The sequence below is a fragment of the Calliopsis andreniformis genome, chromosome 2 (assembly GCF_051401765.1).
Source record: "Calliopsis andreniformis isolate RMS-2024a chromosome 2, iyCalAndr_principal, whole genome shotgun sequence".
In the NCBI taxonomy this organism is placed as follows: domain Eukaryota; kingdom Metazoa; phylum Arthropoda; class Insecta; order Hymenoptera; family Andrenidae; genus Calliopsis; species Calliopsis andreniformis.
Genome location: NC_135063.1, coordinates 14,865,533 through 14,892,662, shown reverse-complemented (window position 1 = coordinate 14,892,662; position 27,130 = coordinate 14,865,533). Strand labels below are relative to the sequence as shown.

The 27,130-nt window shown below is 40.6% G+C and overlaps 2 protein-coding genes across 4 annotated transcripts in view; one reads left to right on the top strand and one right to left on the bottom strand.

Annotated features, from left to right (window-relative positions):
• The window catches only part of LOC143187539 (uncharacterized), a 70,324-nt gene that overhangs the window by 13,996 nt on the left and 29,198 nt on the right, over nucleotides 1-27,130 (top strand). The window lies entirely within an intron of this gene.
• Nucleotides 1-27,130, bottom strand: part of LOC143185596 (uncharacterized) — a 38,279-nt gene that overhangs the window by 2,250 nt on the left and 8,899 nt on the right. For 2 of the 3 annotated variants that reach the window (XM_076388738.1, XM_076388754.1), the window contains exons 2-3: nucleotides 3,892-4,154; nucleotides 345-2,805 (exon numbers count right to left, since the gene is read on the bottom strand). In XM_076388738.1, the coding sequence (XP_076244853.1) occupies nucleotides 345-2,805; nucleotides 3,892-4,154 (2,724 nt within the window). Of the gene's footprint in view, nucleotides 1-344; nucleotides 2,806-3,891; nucleotides 4,155-5,466; nucleotides 5,605-27,130 lie in introns of those variants that run through there. The other variant, XM_076388747.1, reaches the window with a different exon arrangement.

Here is a 27,130-nt window from a genome sequence, read left to right as displayed (position 1 = left end):
AGAGTTATCGTCAGTCAAAGTTGGCGAATTTTCGCTCAAAATTTTTCTATGCCATAATTTTGTTTAAAACTATAAATTGAAAATATAAAATAAAATTTCTCGATTTTGCACAGCATCTTCGAGGAAATTGACTTCGAAGTTCACGCCAGTGCAAGTGCATCGAAAGTTCACAGTTTAAAGGGGCAGGTCCCATAGAGAGAGCAACACTTCTACTTCACAGTAGATAAAGCCAGCGGTCAGACAACGCGTCCTCTTCGTATACCTCTGAAGTAATCACTCGAATAGCTTCCTTACAGTTTAACATGCAATAACTAAATTCATCCTGTCTCTCTACATTTCTTTACCTGCTTTCCTCTAGCCTCCGCCTTTCGTCCTCCATCCTCCACCTCTCCTGCTCCTGCCTTTGTCTCTGAAGGTCCACGGTTCTCCTGGACTCGTTCAAAAGTAAATTGGATGGAATAAGTCTCGTGTCCTGCCTCCTTCTGTACTCCTCGAATCGTCTACGATCCTCGTAACCTGGTCTCCTCCCAGCTTGACTTCTTCTGGCCTCCTCCTCCATCAATTCCTTCCTCCTCCTTTCGTCCTCCAACCTCGCCGCTTCTTGCCTCTTTCGCTGCTCTTCATATCTTCTCGACTGTATCCTCCTGACCTCTTCTTCTCGCCTCAAAGCTTCCTGCCTTAGTAGCTCTTCATCTTGCCTCTCCCTTTTGCCGATCCTCTCCTCCTCGGCTGCCTGCCTCCTCCTGATTTCGTCCATGTAGTTCTGAGGATCGATATTCGTCGAGGCAGACGGGCCATGGTTTCTTCTTCCGTCCCCTGGACCAGGGTACCTCGAGCGATCGTTCGGTCTGACTTCGAATTTTCTTCTGTACTCCATCCAATTTCTATCTTGAGACTGGTTCGCTTGCGGGACGTGTACAGGCTGGTTCCTTCGAATATATTCCTGCAGCTTTTGTTCTTCCATTTTTCTTCTCTTTTCTTCTTCCCTCTGTTTCTGCTCCTCCCTTTGGCGATCGGCAGAAGCGTTTACTTTGATAGGTCGATTACGCTGTACATAGTCTCTTAACTTCTGTTCTCGTTCTTTTTCTTGCTGTTCTCTCATCTGTCTCTCTGCTTCCGCTCCATAGGGTCTGCTCTCATTGCGAGCTCGAAAGGAGAGCAAATTGGAAGGCTGCTGCTGTCTCCTCCTTTCTTCTTCCTCTTGCTCCTGTCTCTTCTTCAGCATCCATTGTCTTCTTCTATCATCTAAGCTCTTTCTGTCCTGTTCCTGCTGTTGTCTTCTCCTCGTTTCTTCTTCACGTCTCAATTGCTCCCTTCGTATCTCTTCTTCGTGGCGTCTTCTTTCTTCTTCCCTCAAACGGTTCTCTTCTCGACGTCTAACTTCCTCCTCCTGGCTGTGTCTACCTTTTTCTGTAGAAGGTTGAGGATGAGACTCGTGTCTCCTGTGAAACTCTCCCCTCCTGCGTTCCTCTTCCTGCAATCTGTTTCTTCTCGTCTCTTCCTCCTGCACACGTCGTCGATATTCATCCTGCGGCTGCCACCAGTTCGTCGTCCTTCGAAACTCCTGCAGTCGTCTCCGCCTTTCTTCCTCCTCCTTCTTCCTCTGCTCCAAGCTCCGCTCGTATTCTTCTCTGATCTTTTCCACGTCAGAATTAGTTCGATTCTCAAGGTAGCCTCGCCTGCGAGCCTCTTCTATCCTCGACTTTTCATTCTCCTGTTTCCTCCTCTCTGCCTCCTGTCGCAGCCATTCATCGTGTTGCCTCCGTCGATGGTTCTCAGTCTGCAGCTCGTCACTCGACACCACACCTTCGTCCTCCCCGAACCCCCAAATTTCACGCTTCGATCGCTTTCTCTCAGAGCTTTTCGAATTCTTCTCTTGGACAGCCTGCTTCGCTTTATTGAAATGGTACCCTCTTTCAGTAGCCTTTGCTGAAGCCTTCATTTCCTTTGCTTCTTGACCAGAAAGGGACACAGCTGACGGAATACTGGAATCATTGGTGATACTAGAGTTGCCCATGTCTCCTCGGACAGGTAGCTTCTCTGTGCGATTTTTCTCCATCAAGAAATCCCCCTCGAGAGTCGCGTCCATGTCGCCTCTGGGCTTGGAACTCTTCGTAGTGTTCTCCAATTTGATAATTTTCACAAGTTCGTCCATCTCTTCGTAGTCATCCTCGATAGAAGAGTCATAGTTGATTTCCAAGGCGTCTGCCCAGAGGTCAGGTGTAGTGTCAGACTTCTTACTCTTTCTGGGCGAATCTATCGACCTTTTTTGCTTATGATCGGAAGCCTCTAGTCCCTCACAGCCAACCTGCAACTCTGGTACTCCACCTATGCTGAAGGGATCAGTGTCTGGTGGCATCTCTGTACTGGGATCATCAAACGAGTTGGACTGCTTGTAGAATATTTTTGGACTGGTGGCTTTGTATTCTTGCGTTTTAGCCTTCCAGTTAACGTGGTTGGTCTTCTTTGGAGCCTTGCTCTTGTTCTTGAATAACTTTGTTACTGGCGTTGGACTGAGCAAAAGCTTCTCTCTGAGGAGGTCCAATTTGTAAATCTCCACAGAGCCAGGGCCCTGATCTTGGAAGGTGTCGTCGGCGACAAAAGGATCGTCCAATTCGAATGGAGGCGACGAAGGTGATTTGCCGACTTTTGTGTTTCTGTCTTCGACCCTTTCATCTGTGAATTCTCCACCGACGAAATTACGAGATTGCTTATCTTCAATTGGAGGTGGAAAATGATTGACGCTGCTATTCTCTGCCAGGTTATTTTTCAAATACTCGTCTTTGAAGGGTTGCTTTAAGGTTACTGAAAAATTTGTATCTGAGTGTGTTGGTGCTTCTTCTAAATAAAGATAAGTTTAGATACAAACTATTTAGCATCACTAAGATGTATCAGTGACAGTGTGATTTAAAATACTTCACGAAATTGAGCTATTTATTTTAATTGTGCAAAATTTGAGAGGACAGAAATATTTCTTCGAATTTTGATAAAAATATTTCAACACCGAAAAAAGTAGATGAAAAAGTGAAAATAATTCTTCTTCAAAAAATTGTAAAAATTGAAAAGGCTTCAATTTTCTTAAAAAATTGTTTTCCCGATTGAAATCGTCGCGTATTCAAAGCTTAAAGTCTCATATTTACAGAAACCTTCATAAAACTCCGTATACGATTTTTCATTGCCGAGTTATTCCACTTAAAATTGCTTCATGTAATTTCAAAGGCTGATAAGTATTATCTCGCATAAGCTGCCCGGCGAGCGCAACTAGTGGTTTGAATTTAAAGCGCTCTATTCATGACTTAAGCGGTCTTGCATTTCGAGTTGCATAGTATTCAATACACAGCTTTGTGCAAAAGACATAAAACATACTATCTTCTCTTTCTTTTAATGCCTAATCTACCAGCAACTACTATCCTCACGTAAGTATTATAATTCCAGCGTTAATGAAATCGCCTAATAGCGTCGATTCTTACCCCACCCCCAAAGGCAAACAGAGAAAGTTTGCCTTATTCAAAACCAAGCCCCCGAGTCCCCAGCTCAGCCTAGTAATTATGAAGAAAATTAAGGTCGCAGATTACGGCCGATATAGCGAGAGCGTCAACTAATCCTCAGCCAAAAGACTCGGCATTCGTTCGCGCAATCGACGAGCCAGAGTCACCGCAGCTCTGATCAACTTACTACGCTTATCCCTATCATTCCCTTAGAGAACTTCATTACCCATCCCTGCGCCCTCGTAGCGACTGTCTTTCCTCTCTGCCCCCCAGGTGGAGGGAATCAGAAACGAGGATGTTAACCAGAACGATATATTCCGACTGTCGAGGTCGCCGCTCTGTTTCTGCCGAGGGAGCCAGAGCGACAGAATTAAATTGCTGATGTAACGAATACCAGACGTACCGACGCTCGTAGGGATCGACGCGATCCGAAGGTAGGACTGCTGATTTTCGGCCTCCTCATCTTCCTCCTCCTCCTCCCTCTGGGCCTCGTCATAATCGTCCTCCAGTCTCAGTCTTCGATAAACTGTGTGACGGCGCGGGGCCAAAGGGGAGTATTGATCGAGAGCAAGACGGGGGGGATGGAGGGTGGATGTCCCCACCACACCCACGTACACCGTCAGCCAGATCGCGGCGAGAACCGCTGTCACTCCTGGCTGCATCCTCCTGCAATCAAAAGGACGTTCTTCGTTACGCTTTCTTCTTTTCTTCTTTTCTGAGCAATTGGAGGGGTTCGTTGGATAGTGAACAGGAGTCCTCTCTATTGAGGTCTTGGGTCTCAGGTTTTAGGCCTCAGGTATCAGGTTTTAAGACTCAGGTCTTAGGTTTCAGGTCTCAGGTTTTAGGTCTCAAGTCTCAAGTCTTAGGTCTTAGGTCTTAGGATCTCTAGGGCAGCAGATTAATTGTTGGAAGGAGCTATTGGTATCTCCTAGTAGAGCAACAGGGGGCAAGGTTAGCTTGTGCTTCTATCTTTAGAGCTTCTGTTTCGCGGGAGACTAGCTTGAACGTGGAAAAGGTGTTTTCGTCTTTTCCAGGAGACGGAGAATGGCAAGGAGTCGTGTGAGCACTTTGCATCGGATGGGAGCTCTTGTTAGCTATTCATGTCGTGTCAGAGAAATGGATTGGCTGTTTCGCTGGGTCGCTGGCCTATAACGGTTTAATGTCTGAGATATTATATGGCAGAGTCACTGAATTTTGATGAAAGAGTAGACTTGGGTCCTTGGCCGAATGGTGTTAGTAGACAATGAGTGAGATTTTAATTTGAGTGGCTGGTTGCTAGTGGATATAGGCTTTATAAAATAGGTGAGTTATTGATTATCACATCTGCGAGCATCGGCAATTAAATAGTCGGTCTCCTCAGCGGACCATTGTAATGCTAATTAAAAGTTAAGTGGCTATCCAATAATTAGCGCAGTTCGTTGGCAATCGTTGTGCCAGTCATGTGATATTTGTGGGCTGCGTTTGGTATCAAGCTTTTCAGTTCTTAATTATTCAACTTCAATAAATTGCAATAATAGTGACCAGTGGATATGTGAAGTATTTGTGGCAAATATGGCATTAAAGGTAATATTGATAATATTGAGAAGCAAAGTATGTAATGAAAATAATTGGTGATAAAGAGACAGACTTAATACTGTTAGAATTTCTACTCTCGTGCAAATAAAATGGATAAATTAGAGCTCATTAATAATTTAGTAAGTAGGTACCACAAAAACTTAGAACTCTATTAGTTTTAATTGTAAGTTCTTCGAAATTTCTTTGAATGTTTTATTTTTCTTTTAGTGAATACGGTGTCGTAAAGAGTTCTAATTAGTAACCACTATATTTTATTTTCCAGACACATTCATCACCCTCCACAAACACCAAATACGAAAACAAGAATTTGAAACACAGTTTCATAAAAAAGCGTATAAAAAAGGTATTTTCCACATCAGCCAAAAAGCCGAGCATCGAACAAGTATCACGTGAAGCGTCTCACCCTTTCCCCACGGGAATTCGAGCACGCTTCGCTGGGCAAGTATTCCAGTGAAGTATCGGTGCAGCGACGTCACGAATTCCAGTCGAAAAAGCAATCGGTCGTCAAACGAGGAGTCACGTTGCGCGTAAATCGATCGGTCGAACTAGACACCATGACCTTCCGTTCGCATTTTGATCGCAGTGTCGGTTGCGCCGCGTAACAGGACCACCTTTGCACCAGCCACACGCGCGACCTATCGATTCCCCGACGCTCGATACGCGAAGAGCCAGCCCTCGCTGCTCCTTTATCGCGTGGCAGGCCTTTCTCGTATCCTTCCCACCGTCGTCGGCGAACTTCTCTCCTCGCTTTGTGCCTCGAGTGCGCCACTCCACCGCTGACCCAGAGAAAGAGAAGCAACAATCGGCCCTCGAGGCGTTCGAGGTGAAGGCGGAGCGGGATCAAGTGATCTTGACACACTGTCGATGCCAGGTCCAAGTGTCTAAACTTAACAGCCCCCCCCCCCAGAACCGATTCGCTGCCAAACGTCTGACGATCCACGCGCGTACACAAAGCGAGGGGCCGACTTCCGCCAACTGACGTCGAATCGATCCACGACACGAGGAGAGAGTTCGTTGGAAGTCGCCAGCAATTTCGAGTAATCACGAAAGCGGGACGTCATCGGCTCCCGAGAATGGCTTTGACGACGTCACGGCTGGCGAGGAAGCAGACGGTGGAGTTGCAGCGATTAATTGACCCGTTTGTCAGGGAACAATTTCCCACTGATGCGGACTCGCGGCGGAGATGGTGCTGTCGCGTGCCCGCGAAGGAGAAACTGTTTAACGAGCGAACGCGAAGGCGACGCCGAGCTGCACGCGAGGGAGTCGCGTGTGCTTTTCGGGGGATTAAGGTGAAGGCGAAATTTCCTTCATTTAGTAGTCATTTTCCGCTATCGTTTATGGTACGCAACATTGAAATAGGGGAAATAGACAAATTTCTGGAGTCTTGTTGGGAGAAAATAGTTCAAAGAATGTTTTAATTTTTTAATTAATTCTGGGTGGATTGTATAGGTGTACAGTGTAGTTTTTTGGAGCATTGGAATCACCCAAAGGTATACAAAAAGAAATAACTAAACGATCGTAAGATTGGTAAAGCTTGAAGCTCTGTCCTATTAGAGCCTGTACTCCAGGCAATCTACTATGGAACGATTAATCACTGTCAGTGGAATTTTTGTCGCTGGGAAAGAAAGTTTCGACAGTATAATCCCCGTGTTAGTTGCTTCTTGCAGGATGAGATTAGATTGTAAAAGCTCGTGGTAGGAAATAAGGTATCAAAACTAATAAAACGATAATTTGTCAGCGATAGGAGCTTCTGCATTGCACTAATTACCATTCGATGGCCACGGAAAAATAACTAATTTTAATCACGTGTATTAGAGTTATAGAACACACAATTTTACAAACAACTCTGAGAGCAATAGGTCTCAACAGACCATCTAACACTCTCGAATATAAATCTTTTATATCTGCAGGCAGAAAAGGGTTACAGCGTATTCTTCCTCGCAGGATCACTCTGTATAAATTGAGGAAGAAGTACAAGTAGGCTCTGAATCTCAGCAATGCTGTGGATAATCCACCATCCATTCAGAGTGTAACAATATAGAACGTAGTGCATCAATTTATCACGGAGAATACGAGATTTTCGATAAGGAAGAATAATACCGCAGATGATAAGTAATCTCATTGGTTCAATGCGTTCAAACATGGTGAAAATTCCCTAAATAATAGATAACTCCTTCGATTTTTCAATGATCCGATAAATATGAGATTCATTCGTGTGGTAGCCATTAACATTCTATAGAAAGTAGCACAAATCAATGATTCACGGATTTTACTGCTACGTGATCTTGCGGTACATTCGAGTATGTTTTTCCTTTTGGTATACCTCACGCAATTAACTTCCATTGTAACGGTACAAGAGCTATTTTAAATCTGTCGAAGAGAAATGCTTAATTTAAATGCATAGTCAATGTCGTGAATCTTATGAAATTGCGAAACACCATCTTAATTTCCTAATATCTTATTTAAACAACAAGGTAAAAGTGTATATAATACCATTAAAAAGATGCTAATTTTTGATCGAAGCCATACTAATATCTGTATGCAAATTAACATGCGTTTACGAAGAGATGTTAGAAAGTAGAATTTTCAAAATCAATCGATGTCTAAAAAAATTAGAGCCCGTGCTTTAACAGTGAAACTAATTAACAACGTGATCACCGTGGAACTTCAAACGCCAGATCCTTGTCGAATTAATTAGTTTCCTCGACGTGTCGGGCACCGATCAAAAAGACAAACAAGAAAGAAAGGAAGGGATATTAATAAAAAAGCATAATGGAAGAATATTTTAAATTGTACCCTGTCGCAAACAGAACTTTAAATCGTAGCAAATTGTCGCAGAGCGGGGGAATTAAAGTTCCTCCAATAGAGGCGATCCAGTTCAGCTACAGATGCTCACAACTTTCCCTCGTCTTTTTTTTTCTTCTTATCTATCTAACTCCTCGAAACCCTTTTCGCAGACCTTTTCTTCGTCTCCTTTCTATTCGTCTTACATTCCCGGAGGCAACGAGGCGGAATGTTACGAGCGCCGATAAACTTTCTTCTCAGGCCGAACCCGAGGAAAATTGGTCTGATCGTGTCCTTCTCTTTCTCCTTGTTCCCTTCAGGATCAGTATCGTTCGCGCGTGTCTTCATATAAGACGCTTCGATGATGCGGGTGGAGGCTTGTTAGTTTGATTAATAGAATTCGTGAGTATAAATTTTGTTACTTACAGCCTTGATAAATGTGGAGAATTTATGGGAAATTTTGATTGGCTTCAATATAGATTTGAGAATGTTACTTAGCAGATAAAAGAATGATGGAAGAGCACATCAGAGTGTCAATTTACGTCAGCCGCATGGTTGAGTTTCAGCCCATACTGAGCATCTTCATTTATTATATCATCGAATAATATGCATGTATAACAGTGATTGAATATTGTGTCAATGAATATAAATCGTAGGGAGTATTGCATTTAAATCGAAATTATGGTGAGGACTGACTTTTAGGATTATTTTTTCTAGATATGAGATCTCTATGTGCTTTTCTATAGTACAAAATTCTGAAAAATTGTATTTTTCAAACATTCAAATTTTCAAATATTCAAATTTTCAAACTTTTAAATTTTCAAATATTCAAATTTTCAAATATTCAAATATTCAAATATTCAAATTTTTAAATTTTCAAAGTCTTTTTATAATATCTCTTCTACTTTTCTGACTTTTCATTTTTGAAAATCTGTATTTAAGCTCGGAGTGACCCCAGCTTGACACAACCAGGGTCAAAACAAAACAAAATAGATGTGACTCATTCTTTATCGTTTTATCTTTTGGTGTGTGTGTAACATAAATATGCCATGCATATGTAAATTTGGTTGGTTTCAAAATCAACTTGTTATTCAACATTTCCCGTGTTTTCGCAGCATACAAGTGAATTCGGTTGCTATATGAATGGTATATGTAGACAGTCTACAGTCAACGACCAATGGAATAATGGCACCCACAGGCTCCTGAGCGTAGGCAATAAAAGCGGCATGGGAGACTGTATCGTTCTGTCATGCACGCCTTATCGATCGAGCCTGCTTCCGTCTGACTTTTCGGAGATAACGTATTGAAATATTGGAGCGTTGTTTTATCCAGTCCCAGTGCTGGAGTGTGCTAGGTAACACTGACAAATAATGAGATATTCTATCACGTTCGAAATTATTCCAATACTTATACTAAAGCAGCCTATTCACCCAATGTTTTCAATGAAAATTGTTTCAAAATTATCAATTAAAAACATTTTAATTACATGTTCTAGTACCCAAAGACTCTATGAGGCTGAAATATTCATCGGTTGTGTAGCCAGCGTTTATCTGTAATTAGAGACTAATGAACCGAAAAGATACCAACGATAATATGAAACGTTAATGATACACTAATTACCTTGCCGCCTCTTTGCTGTTTTCAGCCAGGCTTGAGGACCTGTCCTCACTCGGGCTTAGCGATTCCAGGGAGCCTGAGCTAGTTCAACAGTGTTGAAACTATGGAGGAGGATGGTATGAGGGAAATTTTTAGAGCAAAAAGGCTGTGGTTTAAACTTTACGAGGGTGTTAGAATACATACAAGACTGATGAAAGTGCTCTTTGAATCCATGTAGACAAGTGTCAGAGTTAATTCGTTTCTTTCTTATCTAGAGCTTTAAGCTTGTGGAAAATAAGCAAAAAATAAGGAGAGAATTTCACTCTCACAGCTTTTCAAATCTTTGAGAAATTTAGTGAGAGAATCTACAGAAGTATATATTCAAAATTTAATAATTTAATATATGTGAGATGTGTCCGACTAGACATAGCTTCTGTCTTATTCTACTAGTACGACTGCGTCTGGCCCTACGGCACTCTGCTGGCAGTAGAATAAGCTTCAAAGTCAGACACGCCTTAGGTGCACTTTTAACAGTTAATAACTCGGAAAGGAAGCTTCAAACACAATTTTATTATTCCTGATTTTTGTCTTATTTTGACATATAGAATCATTTCATAAACTTTCTGACACTTGCTATCGAACACTCCACACATTTCTCAATATATATTTGTTTCTCTTTCTTGGAGAATCCCTTGACGAATACGATTTCAGTCTACACTTCTCTGCACGCCTATAACTTCGTGAACACAGAGTGTTTCTCAGAGGGAGCTTCATAAAGCATCTAATCACGTTTGGGACACACACCTGAGCAGCTACGACTCTAGCCATCCTTCTGCAATTCATTATCGCGTTACGGGTCCCCGAAAGTGCGAATCATCGCCCCTGAGCCTTGGAATACGATTACGTGCACTCCCTCCCCAGCAGCAGGGGTTTCCACAACCACGTAATTTGATCGTTCTTAACTACTTGTAAGAAGATTTACCGCTCAAGTTTTAATTGTTGCTCTAACGCGAAAGCTACCGACCTGCACGGCCTAACTCAATTCAAATACCAGATATACTTTCGCAATTACTGCCTAATGTCGCAGCGATAGCTACCTGTATCCGGTTTCAGCGGAGCCAGGAAACGTTGCTAGTGAATTATTTCTCGATTTAAGTGCTCTCTAGGATAGGTTGCGCTACTCGATGGGTAATCGACGAACTTGTGAACAGGAACGTGGCAAATAAATCGTAACTTGCTTCGATGAATTAGGAATGGTGCTTAAGCTACTTAAATTCATTTATTTACGACACAGAAATTTTATAAAAAATTATAGAAAAATCACTGAGGTATTGTGAAATGTAAAACGTAAAATTCTTTGAATAATTTGCTTCAGTTTTTTAGGATACCTAGAATGGAACTATTTTTCTAAAAATATCTGCTTTCGGAATCGAAGGAAAGCGAGAAGTTTCGGACTTTTCGGATGACCTAATAATTGTACATAAAGAGTGGTTGCTCGAAGAGTGCACGAGGCACCCAAGCAGGATGCACTTGCCAGCCGACCGATTAGCGTCGAAACTAATTGAAGGTTGACGACGGTCGGGGTGAGGAAAAAGTGTCACCTAATTAACGTGAGCGGCCACGTTGTCGGTAATCGGTAGGCGGCGTCGCGCCTGAACTGCTAAATGAGATTACTTATTAATGGTGAACGATTTGCACTAGCTCCCAACGAGCGAGTAAGAAGGGTAATGGTCTCATTCATCTGATAACATAATTGTCGACGAACTCAGTGCCCAGAAAATAGAGGATCACGATCCTATTGGTCCTGCCCCTTTTTGCCCCTTTTTAGGAATTCAGGAAACGAGTCGGAGCCAATTCAGTCGATTGATGAGCATCTATCTATGTTTTAATCGAATATCTTTATTTTTAAAAAAAGTATTCCTCTGGTGGTTATTAAAGTGCCTCGAGGCAAATTACGATTTTAGTCCTTCATAGAAAAAGAATTATTTCTTTACATAGCTAAGACAAAGGGGTTAAAGCAAAGAAGCAGAGAAACTTGGGCTCTTGTTCTTGATATTATTCTGCTTACAGCTTGTTCTTTACGATTCTTTTGCGGATGACATCTTAATTTTAGATAAACCAACGGCCACCGCATGAAAAGTAGCAGAGAAATGCGGTAAACGGTGAATCGGAGAGATTCCAGAAGTACCTAATGAGATTCTATTGTGGCGTAGCGGGAAATTATCCCAGGCACGCCATTAATTTTCTGTTATCTTCCGACCGATGTACATGATATGTCTGGGAACACGATATCGTGAAAGTAAAAAATTACGCCCGAGGTAAACGTTAAGGAGGAACGCAGTTTCTATCCTCCAAGCTTCTAACAAGTAGAAATATTCTGCAATGTGTATCGATACCCTTGTATACAATATTTTATTTTATTTGCAGACCTAAGCGTGCTCGAATACTGTATTTCCTGCGCTTCCCTTCGCTTCCACCCCCTTTTATTTCCACATCTAATAAAATATAGCAATATTGAACTCAAAATATTTGGTCTTTAATAAAATCAGATATTTTCAATCTAAAATTGTTATAGTTTACTTGTAGAAATAAAAGGGAGTGCACATATTATCACGTCACGTAAAATCACATCAAGAATTATACCAAATTTGAAACTTCGTCTCACACTATGGATTTACTATAGTACCACACCCTAATTGCTACCCTCATTCGATAGCAAATAAATATTCTTCCAAACTTCCACTGATCACTACACATCTCCCTATGCCAAGACCCTCTTCTACGGTCTTTTCTTTCGAACATCAGCTCGAGGGCGCTCAAATATAGTGGCGAAGACGAATGTTGCGAACGGGGCGCCATAAATTCTGGGAGCCTTGCCACAGTTTAAGCCCGCCGAATGCAATTTCATATCGCAGTTCGTCGCGTTGTAAAGCACGCATGGCCGGGCGACACACGCGTCTGCCGCTGATTCAAGGTGGAAATTGAAATGCACGGGTCGGTCCCCAGCTTGGAATGGAGGTCACGCGTGGCTAGGGGGATGCGGCCGCAAATTATGGGATGATTATAAATTAATGCATCAGTATCAGGAGGTGGCAGGCGTCGAAGGCCGAGTGTTGAGAGACGTTATCACGTTAGCCGCGAGCGAGCGGGCAAAATAATTAGAACGAGCTGGTATATAAGCTTGGAAGGAAAGCCTATTTCCACCTAAACGGATAACCCTCCGCTATTTAATCGTCGGCGTAGACGGTGCCTAAGGTGACGGGGCGGCGTTGAATCCCGGATGACTCGCGATTTCTTTAAAATTGACCTTAATCCACCGTTTACTACAGACATCCTTTGCGCTCGAACGTTAATTGGATTTACGCGTGGGATGGTTTGACACAAGTTGCCGTGGATAAGTATTATTCTAATGTTTAGAATCAGTACTTAAGCCTTCCTTTATCTAGGAGAGAATACTGTATACTAGAGGCCAATAAAATTGCGAGAATTGCTAGAAATACTATTTGTTGAATATTGGAAAAATTGGATAAGTTTGAGTCGCGATAACTCTGCGAGAAATCGTTGCAGAATCATGATCTTTTTTATAAACTGAAGCTTGAAGTCTTAACTTTGAGACACTGTGTCTGGATTTTAAGTTTATTGCACCTCTGATACTGTAACGCCTTAAAACTGAGAGCATGTTTGTCATATTAAAAATTGCAAGGTTTGGTAGAATGCACAGGCTTTCTAGAATTTTTTTCGGGAATACCGTTTACAGGAGTACAAGGTACGATCCTTCTTCTTCAATTTGACAAAAGAATCAAGTCGTTATGATTTTTTTTCGCAAAGTTACAGCACTTTAAAGGAAACCTTGCATTTCTTCCATGTAATGACACTACACGATATAGTGCAAAAATGCAAGGGTTACTTTAAAGTGCTGTAACTTTGCGAAAAAAAATCGTAGCTACTTCATCTTTTTTTTAAATTGAAGGGGAAGGTTCAATCTATATGCTTCTGTAAACGATATCTATGAAAAAAATTGTAACAAGTTGCTGCATCTCGTCAAACTTTGCAGTTTGTCATATTAAAAATTGTCAACTTTGACGGGATGCAGGAACTTGGTAAAATTTTCTTCATAGCTGTCGTTTACAGGATCATCTAGCTTGAACCTTTCCCTACAATTTAGAAAAAAAATCAAGTAGGTACGATTTTTTTTCGCAAAGTTACAGCATTTTAAAGTAACCCTTACATTTTTGCAGTATATCGTGCAGGGCCAATACATACCAAAAGTGCAAGGGTTACTTTAAAGTACTGTAACTTTGCGAAAAAAAATCGTAGCGACTTGATCTTTTTTTTATTTTATAGGGGAAGGTTTTAACTATATGTTGCCGTTAGCGGAATTGCCCTAAAAAATTTTAGGAAGTCTGTGCATCTTATCAAACTTTGCAATTATGAATACACTAAACATGCCTCTAAATTTAAGGGGTTACCGCGGTAGGGGTGCATTAAACTTAAACTATAATCATAGCATCTTAAAGTTAAGACTTCAAGCTTCAACTTAGAAGAAAATTCACGCTACTACGATGACTTTTCATGGAATTACCATCAGCCAAATTGGTGCAATTTCAGTGACCACTACTGTATACGTACACTCTTCTGTAAATGCAATTAAAATAAATGCAAAAATGCAGTCACGTGGCTCAAAACAGGCTAACAGTGTCTATGACAATGAGAATACGACCAAAGGAAGTAGAATATGAAATATATATCGCAGACATTTTCCAGGCAGTTAAGAAACAGAGCTGGCAACAAAAGCACAGAGAAAATTATGCACTGACCTTTAAATATTCATACGCTATGGGTGTCTTCTCTCAAGCACGAGGTAGTCGATGGAAAACTCGAGAGAAAGAGAGAAAAGGAATGGAGAAACGTTTGGGGATGTTTGAAAAATCTTGTTACAAAGACGGGGCACGTTTTACGACTCGAAGGATTCGAACAGCTCCCAAGAGGTCCGCGGTCAGGAACGACCGATCGTTTTATCACTCCCCCCGAAACCTTTCACCACTGATGTTTACGAGAAAAGAAAGCCTGGTGCATTTACAGCAACGCTCTGTAAGCTCTGTTTAGCCGCGATGCAATCGTCGTGAAGCTGGCTTTATAGCGTTGGATGATAGTAGTATTTATAGTAGAACGCAATCGCTTTAAAACGACGGTTCTTTCGTTCTTGCGTACGAGAACGTTCCCGAGTAATTTATGAAGCGACTCTGAAGGAACTATCGGGGGACGATCAGATTTTATGTGGAGAAATTAAGTCTGGGTTGTTTTAGATTCTAGGGTAATTTAGCTGGCTCTGATTTGAAGAGCTGCGGTGAAATACGAATATATAGAAGTGATTTTATTTGAATACTTGATTATTCGAATATTTGAATATTTGAATATTTGAATATTTAAATATTTAAATATTTGAATATTTGAAACTGTGACAGCTTAAAACATTCAAATATTAATATTTCACAATTATTCCTATTTTCATTTTCCATAACGTCTACCTTCTTCAACGAAAGAGAACCATCTGTCCAATGGCAGTGAAGTTTCCAAGGCTAAAGTAAACGTGCGACATTTTGTTTTGCTCATTGAACACGCAGCCGAAATCTTATCGACATTGTTCTTGAGTGCATCACGAGTGACTTATCGGTTCCTTTCGCACGAGGAAGGGATGAACAGACCGAGTATTTTCGATATGAACAGACAGGCTCGACTCGAGGAGTGCGTCAAGGGGATAATCGTATATAAGGTGTTCGGATTACGTGTCGCCTGCTCTTAATGGGAATTCCAGGAACGTCGTATGGAAATTCGTAAATCGGAATTCGCGAGCGAACACCTCGTACGACACTGTCCTATTAGTGGAACGGCATTCCGTGTCTCCTTGAAGTGTATTGCCATTTGCTGTTCGAGCTAATCGGTGAGACGACGGTGAATTAGGCACTTCTTGCAAGACGGAAGGATTTAATAGCATCGGTTGTCGAAACCTAGCGAGACCTGTGCAGCAGAGCTCCTCGTTCGTGAAGGGAATGGAATTTTTAAGAAATCTCCAAGACTAGATTTCAAGAACTTAGACCATTTCGAGAAATTTTTCAAATTAACAGGACTCCATTATTTTTTGTTCCTGTCTTTGACGTACCAATCAGCTCACTATCTCTTCCTTTTATTTTAATTTTGCAGACTTCATCCCATGGAAATAGACTTCCCATATAAAAGCCATATTTTCTAATGAATTACACATCTCCTTAATCGATAATCTAAACAACATCAGACAGTGACGGGTCATAAATAAATGATAACAAGTGGTAACGAGTCCCGCGTATACATATGCATGCATCCGTTTAATGAGTCGGCCGACAGTAACAAGGAGCGTTCACAAATCATAATAACCAACATCTAAATAAACGACCGTCCTCCATCAACGATCGCATACGCGACCATGAACTTCTTAGGGCACCCATCGTTCGTCTAATTCCTTCTAATTGACGATGCTCACCTAACCGACGCTACGGGGGACGGTTAAATATAAATCTGACTTGATAGTAGGATTCCGCGGAGACGAATCAAGATGATCGTATTCGAGCACGTCCCTGCTCCTAAAGTTTTGATGAATATCTCCGCTGATCCCAGTGGCCCGTTAGCCCCATCAGCGGGCCAAGTCAGCAATTTCATGAAATTACAATGACGCTCTGCTCTCGAGAAGTTCTGAGAAAACCAACTGGTTCGAGGATCATGGGCCACGAGGCACGACCAGCAGATGACGTCATTAGTAATACAGTATTAATTGCTCGTGGTTGAATGAAATTAAGTACGCGGCAAATATTGTTTTGAATATACTCGCGATTTAGATTGTGATTTAGGTAAAGTTTGGGAGAATTTTGGGGACGAGGGTGAGAAAAACGGCAGAAATTTAGGAAATGGTAATGGTTTCTTTATATATTTTTTCAAATATATTGATTCGCGTTTAATAGCTAATTTATACAGCAAAATTTAATTACCTTTAGAAGTGAATTTTCTTTTCGTCTGAGTAATAAAGTAAGTTCCTTTTACAGCCGATTATGGAAGTCTTATACGCACCGAGATACGCGACCTTTTGACTTCCATTGATTTATTCTTTTGAGGCAAGAACGTAATTGCGATTTCAAAGCAATCGATTTGCATAAGAGAACGCCGTTAATTAAAGGACAAAGTTTTAATTGTACGGGGAATAATTAGTCGTTACATGATGTTGATGCTAAAGTCTCTACAAGGTGTCTCAAAACTAATGGTGCAAGCAGAAAGATACCAAATAAAAAAAGCGTGTCATAAAAGATACAGCAAAAATCTGTTGGCTATCATCGACTCTAGGAATATCGCAGACGCATATTTTACCCTATGGATTTGAAAATTCGCGGAAATTTCACAGCCACGATCGACTATGAAGATGGTAATGCGATTACAAGCGGTTTCAGAGCGTCATTAATTCTTCTCCGACGGAAACAGTTGTTAACGAGGTAATAACAATTACATTTCACGGTGCACGTGCTTCTCGCTCGCCACGCCGCCAGTTTGGCATTTTATTTAAGTATAGAGCGAGCCAGTTAACCGCGTTCTAATTCAATGCACCGTGTTACCAGGCGAAAAGCATCGAGCCTTATCGTGCATTAAAGTAATTAGCGATTAAAACAATTAACCGCCGATAGTGGATGGAACGGCCCTGCCTTATTTTAAAATAAGGGACGAAAAGTTTCGTCGGGCAAAAAAAAACAGACCGCGATTTGATAGAATTTTAAGGCGGGATACGTCCACCTAGCCTCGGCCAAGTAGAAAGTAATCGAATAATTATCGGTTGAAACTTTAACGTATTCAACGTCCGTGGAACTGGAATAATCGTATTTCTGCAGTTTTCAGCGCCTGTGAAACGCGATTAAACCGCCAAGTGTCAATTAGTCGAAATGGCATGTGATATCGGCTTGTTCCACAAGTTCCTGCCTCCTTCGTGAAAAATAATTCTTTACGTTTGTATCGGGGATCAAGAATTAGAGCTTTCAATGAAAACTGGGTACAAAAGTTTCGAGAACCACTTCACGAAAAATTAGCGAACTAATTTCCTGGTAATTTTAATAATAACCTCTGAAAGGGATTACTCGCTGAGACTTAAATATCTTAAATAACAGCGTGGAAAGCTTGAATAAGTTTGAGACATTGCGGAAATTTCTGAAATTAGTTCCTTAACCATAACTAGATTTAAACAAAAAAGGTTCTTTAAGTTGTGTAATTTCAAAGCAGATAAGAGCTCTTTGGTCTGAAAAAACTATAATACAATTTGAAATATATGAAATGCTATAGAAGTGGCAATTCCTTCAATTCTTGCATATTTCAGGATCAACGAAAGAGTTTTTTAAGGAAACCTAATCTCATTTATCAGCATTCAGCGTTCGTTTCAACCAACACAACTCTTTCGTATCGAACAAATGGAACAAAATGTCCGTCGATTTCGCTCCAATCGCGCTAAGGTAATCCTGGCTCTCGATAACCATTTCCGTTAATTCCAGTCAGGCGATCGACACTAAAAAAGACACCCTTGCCCGCCGAGAAAAAAATATTCGAAATCGCTTGGTTACGTAGATACAGTCCCTCGGGAAATTGTACAAAATAGACGATGTAAAGTGACGTAGCGGAAGATGGGGGAAATTGTCTGTTCACCATTATCCTGAAGCGTCGATCGTGTGCTCACAGACCTCTATAATGTAAGTAAGAATAATGGAGTATGGGGTACCTATAAATGTCAATAGGTTTCGAAGTCACTGTCGACGATTATTGTTCATTCTGATTTCGTCGTGTCACTGAGCATTATTTATAAAATAAGTTACGTTTTTCGGAATATATTTCATGCTAGTATATTTTAGCGAGGAATTAATTTTTCTTTGAATTTTTTCGTTATTTGATTATTAATAAAATGGATTTCTGATATGGGACTGAATTCAATCGTCAGTATTTTAATACATATGAAACAAAAAAGCAACGAGTGGCTCTCGTTTTGGGTAAAGCATCGATCACTGTATGCTTTGCAGAGCACTCGTTGTATAGCTTTTGAACCAGTTTTGGAAGACCTATTATGATTGAGTGCGTTCGTGACATTAATCGTTTATTTACGCACCTTGATTTATAGGAACACTCAAATTGTTTACAGTAAGTATTGATTTTTCCTTTAATTCAAATTTTCCTCACGGCAGGGTACACAGAGCCTGTGTATCGTCGATTACTCGATAATTATTCAACCATTTATGAATGAACGAATTCTCCTTTTTCACTTTTTTAATAGTAGCACTTGAATTTTAATGGTCCATTAAATTTAAGTAATAAGAAATTCAGAAGAGTGTTTGCCAAATTGTTATCGTGTAGATCAAAGCTATTAATATTCATAATTATTATGCATGTGTATAATGAACGAACTCAGATCTGTGACGTTACTGAATTTTTAATGACTTATTATGCTATGTTTAGAAGAGAACGACTTCTAATTTTGTCCTCTCCTTTTCTACGATTTATGCCCTCATTATGCCGTAATATAGCCTGCTTAGAAGTGGCGTAAAATGAGAGTGCAGCATTACCATAAGCAGGAATTATCGTAGTCTAACGACTTCATTTGCGGAATGACTTTATAGTTGGACATTTTATGAATACCGTAAAGATTTTTAGATAAACCACCGCTGTGGTGATATTTCACCACGAAAACGGTTTTCTAAACAGAAAATCATTGCTAAAATTTCCGTATCGTTCAGATAAAACGAAAGGTCATATAAAAAAATGAAAAAAGATGTTAGTACATATATAAAATAATTGACCAACTGAAATCACTTTCTTTTTAAAAATTATTTAAAAAGGATCAGCTACTTTAGTAAACAGTTCTCACGTAAGCGAAGCTTTGAGTCTCGACTAACACATTGACCTGCTCTTCAATGTTTTCAACCACTCCCTTTGTATTCTGTATTGGGAAACAGAGAGTCATAAAGTGTCTGAGGTCAAACGTACCTTCGAGCATTCAGTTTCCCTTTGGTAGTGAAAGCGAGAAGACTGTCTGATAGTTCTTGAGTGTCAGTGTCAGTGAAATAAAACTTATTTTTATAAAAATATTTAACCAGTGTATAAAAAACAATTAAGTGATCTGCTCTGCTGACGACAAAATGGAACGTGTGATCATGGTAAGTGCAAAATTATTCAAATTTGTTTAAACCATAGAATTACTTGAAATCTCACTTATAAAAGACTAGTTCTACGATCCATTCTGCTCAGCTACATCCATTCAATTCTATTCTCGACTGTTTTCTCCCGTTTTAGTATCGCCTGTATGTCCGATGCACGCAAGCGATGCATTTAGTTAACAAACTAAATTGTTCAGACTTTTGCGTGACAGGTAATAGTAAGATCGTACTGTTTCTCCCCGATATCTCGCGATCGAAGTTCTTGACAGTTACGAGAGTAATTTGCATTTCCTTCGAGAGTTCGAACAATGACAGAAATTGACAACCAAGAGCAAGTTAATCATACATTACGCAAAAATATCACATGCAACACCTGCCGCGAGGCAATGCAAACAAAGCAATTATCTTTTACACTGTGATAAAATGTTGTAAACAACATTCTGTGTGCTCATATTTCTTCGAATTTCTAAGCTAGAATTAATTGAAATTAAACAACGCTGTAAGCAGCACTTTCAATTTTACTAGCAGATATAAATATTTTAGTTTCTTTTCTTATTGTTAGTAGTATATTCCTACATGAAAAGGTATCTGTTCTCATTTCTGCGAGAGATTTCCTGATAGCTATAGTTTCTCAGTTTCTATACACGCTTCCTAGCTTTGTATCGCGGAATTTCATACTGTTTCAGAAGTTTCTGGTCTGCTCTTGACAGGCATTTTCTACTAGTACTTGCTGCAACAAGAAAACAATTACTTTCTCTGCTATCGCAGAATCGTGATACGTTAAAAATGATTATAATTAATCTTCAAGTAAACTAAGTGTAGATACATATCTCTTGACTATATCCGAGACATTAAGGTTCTAACAAATTGAGAAACTCGTGGCAGACGTCAAAGCCAAAAGTTACACGAACTATTACGTTCTCGGCTCGACGGAAGTCGTCGTGTTTTCACGTTTCCCTCGTTCCACGTTTATGAATCCAATACATCATCCAAATCGAACCAGACGTTCCATTCATTACTAAGGAATCACGTGGATAGTCGGGGCCGTGTAGTCCTTCAGTAATGCAATGATTTACAGCGTCGGTTAGTTGCAGCAGTCACCAGTATTGTCGGCTAGAGAGATGACATTCGTGATCTGAGTCAGCGTTACAGGGGTATTGTAGCGCCAATATCGTAGGCCATTTTTTAATAAGTTAAATTTAGAAGTCTTAGCAAGTGTTGAAATCGTGTAGAGTTTCACTTGAGTCTAGTCTGACTATATACTAGGTTTTTCTACTTTTTTTGTTTCAAGGAATACATTCCTCAGGAAAAGTTGAAGAGTTATAGTTTTCTCATATTTATTTTTCATTCCAATTTTCGAATGATCTTAATTGTAAATTTGCATATTTAGAAATTTACGATGTTATTAAAAAAGAAAGCAGCTTATCCCATGATGCAAGTTATATTCTTTAATATTTTAAGTAAATCTGCTAAGCTATGTGTTAGTTGAAACTTTACGCAGTTATATCCTCCGCAAAACATACTGGAAAAAATAATAAAAGAGAGAGGAGGGATTTAGTAGGAAAATATTGCAAAGATTAAGTGAAACCGGAGGAAAACATAATAAAGTGTGTCAGATGGCATTAATATACAAGAAAGTTTTAACGAATGAGTTTTTACACGATACTGACGTCTGGGAAAATTGTGTAATTCCTTTTCAGGATAATAGCTACGTAAAAAAATGTTTAATAGGATTTATATTTCCGAAATGAAATATTGATCGAATTCACATTTCTCAGAATTAGCAATTTCAAATTTTCAAATTTTCATTTCAAAGAATCGCCAATTAGCTTTACAGTCTCACTGAAAAATCTTCTTAATTAATCTATCAAAAAAATCCCCAAAAAACCAACAGTCACAAACATTGAAACATAAACGAAATTCCACTGAAATTGCGAACCTAATAAACAACATTGAAAATAAAATTTCCAACACACAATCGTGCTTCGTACAATTCATACTCCTCACAAAGAGCTCGAAACTGCATATTGCATCCGCTTTAGAGCCGAGAATTAATTAAAACCAAATACCGTAGATTCAAAAGCACACGAGTGATTGATTCCTATAATTCAAACAAATTTCTCCCCTGCATGCTAGGCCCCGTAAATTCAATATCCCCAGTTCCCACTAGTTTTTGCCTTTCACCCTCTGCTGCCACGAAATCGCCTGGACAGGCGAGCCAAAAAAATAACCACAACCTCGAATCGACCCGCAACTACTTCTGTATCGAAATTGCCAATTGGCCGAGAGGAATAAACAGATATCACAATAATCTTTTGGGTATGGGTCTGCTGTAGTACACAGAAAGCGATAAAAAATGCAAATTGCAATGAGGAGTGCGTGGAGAGGATGCCAAGAAAGGCTGGAAAAAAACTGGTGGTGCTTAAAAGGAGAAGACGAAGGGGAAAAAAAGAAATAACCGAGGGAGGGGGTGAACAAGACGCAGGAAACGAGGGTGCAAGCTCGAGGGCGACGAAGAGGAAGTCGACTGGTCAGAAGAGCGGCGGCGTTCGTTTTGTTATTTTTTAATTCGAAATACGTGCGGCAGGAAACGTCGGGCGAATTGATTTTATGCAAATGCCAGTGAATTCCACGATAGCCGACTACGTGCTCGTTTTCAATAATGCCGTCGTGAGATAGCGGCGAAAGCGCGATATGAATGTACTCTTCGAAATGAAAAAGCAGAGTTCCTCGAATAATCGGTATTTGCGGAAAGTCGCGGAAACGACGCCAGGAGAGGCGGGAGAGAGAAGAAAGAGAATGGTCGCGATGGTCCGACGATGGATAGTTAAATAAAAAAGGGAGAGGGTGGAGGAAGAGATGGAAGGGAAGCAATGCAGCTGGGCAGCTGGTGATTTATGACGGAGCTCTGATGGATAACATTCTGAGCATGGTAACATCCGGAACGTATTTTATGAATGATTTTCAATGTTTTGGAATAAATCGTACATGAGACGTCGGAGAAGATTAATCGAAAATGGATAGTGCTGTCGTTAATTGATTTCATTTAAACGCGAGCTCTGCGACGGCTTCATGCACGACGTGATGCGATTCAAATGTTTTCAATTTTCGAACTCTTGGATTCTCAAATCCGTGGAATTCACAACTCTACAATATTCATAATTTTCTGTAGACCTCAGTTTAGCAATCTTAAACATTTTCTAGACTCCCACTGTTTTCACGCTCCCAGAACGAAACCCCATGGAATACCAAAAAAAAGCACAGAAACCTAAAGATATGTGAAGTTATACTCAGAGAGTCACGAGCCATGTAAGCGTTCCACGTGAAAGGGCTCGAAGGAATAGAAAAACGCAGTAGGATAAAAGACCTGGCGCCGAGAGCGATAATACCTCGGCGATAGTCCATTCTCCTGGACGTTCGAGCTTCACATTCGCGTAAAAAGAAGGACGTATGGTACGTGAAATAACAATATTTTCCGCTCGTCACGCGAAAACGCCATCGAAATTCAATCGGCTGTTGGAGCGAATAGCGGCGCAAATCGAGTTTGCGGCTGAACGATGGTAATAGAACGCTATAACGCGGTAACCAAACGGCAGGAAAGAAAAGAGAAGAAGAGAAGGAAAAAAGAGGGAAACTGCTCTTGGCCGAGGAGCGTCGTTCTCCCGTGACACGACGAAGTCGTTGGAAAAATTTTCTGCACGAAAAACGGGTCAAGATTTTGCCGGCGCTGGTTTCGAAGAAAATGGGGCGGCACGAGAGACCATCGCCCACTCATCCCCTTTCGTTCGTGGCCTTTTAATAACACGAGCGATCGCCTCACCCCCCCTCGTGAAATTATTATCGCAAGCCTGTCACGTTCAACAGGCTATTAATTATACACCTCATTGCAGCTCCTTCGAAAGGAGGAGCAATGGAAGGTAGCGGAGAAAGTGAGACCGATCCTAACAAGGCTCCAGGAAGGAGGTCTTCATACCCAACCAATTCGCTTCTCTCGCAATTCCCTTTGAAACCAGTTCGCCGGTCATTTGTCTGTCGCCTTCGAATTTCCACCTAGATCGACTGACGATAGCGTCACCGCGGAAAATCGCTGGGAATCGGTAAGCTTCAGTCCTTGACTGACCTGCTGTCGAGCTTTGATTAATTTGGTAATCGAAGAGAGGCACGAATAGATCAACTAGGGGAAAGATTAACTTCTATTTTATCTACTATTTATTTAGCAATTTCGAAATTTTCCTGACATGGAATCGTCAAACTTTTGATAGCTTCTTTTCTTCTTTCTTAATGTCCTGTAACTCGGCACAAAGGACGAAGTACAAAAGAAAATCTTTGTCGTACGCTATCTCAAACTGACGTAAAATGAGCGGTGCAGTATTAACGACAGTAACCCTGGCTGAAACTGCACGGATAGCGTATGCAAAGTAGAACATTAGCATGATGTGGCAGAACGCTAGATATATCTTGCTTACAGTGTTCCCCTGCCTCCTCCCTCGTGTCTAGCTTCTCTTTCTCCCCCATCACTCTGCGTACATGTCCTTCTGTCCCAGAGTATTATTAATGACATCGTTCCAGAGGATAACCCCCTTGCCAGTAAACGTGCTTGTAAACATATAACGAACACTGTCGATTCGCTGAGAGGTTCATTTGTAGGTGAGAACAATTGTTAAGTAATGACTCGAAAAAATTTCTGTACACTTTAGTTCGCTTCGGATACAAAACAAGCGTTTGATAAGTATACATTTTATATCATGTAACGATAGTTTTGGTAAGAGTTGTAATATCACCGAGAATTTCACTTCAACGTTGAACACAAAATTACTAGACAGAACAGAATTTCCTCAAGTACGTTTGTCATCGTAGTCGCGCTCGTTGATCAAGTCGGAGGCAGGTGCGACAAAATGACCTCTCTCTTTGTTCTGTAATTAAGTCAGTTTAAAAAATGACCGCGTTAAAACAGCTTCTTTCATGGCGCTTGGAATGCCTTCACTTAGACGTGAGGAACTCGAGAACAGACGCAATGAGAACAGTGTTTCTAATCAGGGAATAGTAATAGGACTCCAACAACGGGCCCTTGTTAAGAATTTCTTTCTATTATCGCTCCAGTAACCAGATCACTGCCTGTCTCGTGTGAAATTGAATAACCAGTGGTTTAAAACATGTGTGGGGAACGCGTAAATCAAAGTGTTTTGTGGGAAATGTGGATCAATTAGTCACTGTCATTCGTTAGTTGACTATGAATACTAACAATGGACCTCAATTATAAATATTAATGCCGAAATATAGATAAAATATTTGCTAAAAAAATGTAGTGTTTAATGTGTTCAAATACACACATGATTCCCTATAATATTCACATTAATTATTGAAATTTCGTGCAGGCGCGACATTGTTATAAACAGCTGTCACACGTGAGAATTTATTGCATTTCCCTCGTATAATATCCGATTACGATCCCATGCGAATATTCAGAATAAACTCCACCTAACTTTTCCATTAATTTGTTACGCATCGGGTTTTCCCGGCGTGACTGCGCATGATGTTGGATAAACCCCAGTTGTTGACACCAATTGAAGGATACACGACACTGGTTGTTGAATGCTAATCGGCCAATATTATATAATCGATGTTATCATACAATACAGCCTATCAGACCCAAACAATATATCATCAATTTTTTCATAATAGAAATATAAATTATTCAAAAAACTCGAAACGGTTATAAATTCAAATTTCGCCAATCCAGAACAGGGAACACCCACTGGTAAACTCTCACATGATCAGAGTCGCAGTCTGTCCAACAGATTAAAATCTAAATCGTCTGTAAGTTAGAATCCCCGCTCGGAGAAATATCGAAACTGTAGCAATCTCGTTGGTCCGATCCCAGGTTAATTATCCAGAATTACGCAACGAGAGGAAATTCCACTCGACATCGCGATGAATTTCGGGACACTCGCTAATACCAGCCAGGACGAGGAAAATAATCGGATTATACGGACAAGCACGGTTCAGAGAGTGACCAGTGGATCTGCTACTCGTTACAACATTCTCTGATACACGTCGTCAATGGGGAGCGCGAATTCGAACTCGCCGCTCTTACACCGATCGAGTCAGCCTGGATAACAATGAGATCCATTTTCAACCGATCGTGAACTCGGTGAATCGATGTGAATGGCTTTCGCCACGATTAGATACTCCCGAACGTGTGCAGCTCGCGTTTACGCGGGGCTGGTTGAGCATGAATGTTGGATTAATGATAAATTGAAATGTAGTCCAGCTAGGGTACATGACTAATTGGCAATTTGGGATGTTTAGCCCCGTAAGGTGTCCTCTGAAAATCCTGTGTGAAACAATAACCACTAGCAGGGATAATGAGCTTCTAGTATAATTTCAAGGAATTAACAATAATTATTGTATATTTTTCGTAGAACTATGAAAGTTGTTTAAAACAGTGATTCTACATGTTAAAATTAGACAAAAATGAGGAGAGACTAAATTGCGTTTCAGGTTTCGTTTTCGAGTAATTAATTACTGAGAAAAACTGTGTCTGACTGGGGGCTTACTCTACTGAGTGTTCTGCATCTGACTCGAAGCTTATTCTACTGACCTTTCTGTGTCTAACGCAGGGTTTATTCTACAGACATTTCTGTCTCTGACTCAGGACTTATTCCACTGCTTTCACTATGTCTGACTAGCACACTCCAGCAGTAGAGTAAGTCGTAAGTCAGACACACTAGTAACTCTGAAACGAAGCCCCAAAAGAAATTTCTTTATTCTTGATTTTCTTCCTGTTTCAACATGTAGAATCGCCTCTTAAAATGTCTGCCACCCTTTGTCGACCACCCTGTACATCTTAGACATCGATTGAGGACAGTATTGATCCTCGAGAGATGAAGAAGACCGTAATTTTGCGAAGGTTTGTTCTACCGTTCGCTGATGAAAGTTTACCAAGGCATCGTGTTGCTTTGTGCACTCTTTCTATTCTCTTCTTTACTTCACGCGATACAGTTCCCGTGGCGCGCGATAATGGTTCGTTTTTAGTGGCCAGCAAGGCCAAGGGTTTTTTCGGTCAATCGAGTAGATTCGCTCGTTAAGAAGACCGTCGTCAAACAGAGGGGCTCCGCGCAGCAAAAAAACTAGTGGAGTATAGAATCCCACGGTTAGTTCGTCGAAAATTATTAAAGAAATTAACTTCGACCCAGACAGAATTTGTAAGTACTTTAATCTGTGTCCCAGTCGAGGTCGTCTGAGAATGAAACGTGCTCGGCTCATCTCGCGAGGATGGAGCACGTAGAAACTTCACAGCAGAAGAAATCAAGTGTTGCGTTCGTTAATTATTTTGATAAGGATCAACGATTAACCTGAAAGTTTCTTAATATTTTACATACAGAATGCTCACTTCGTGTGAGGAGACAGGACACGAGGAAAAAGAGAGCTTTGTTGTGGTACAGCAAAACTGAATGAATTATGCAAGCCTTTTAAATCATA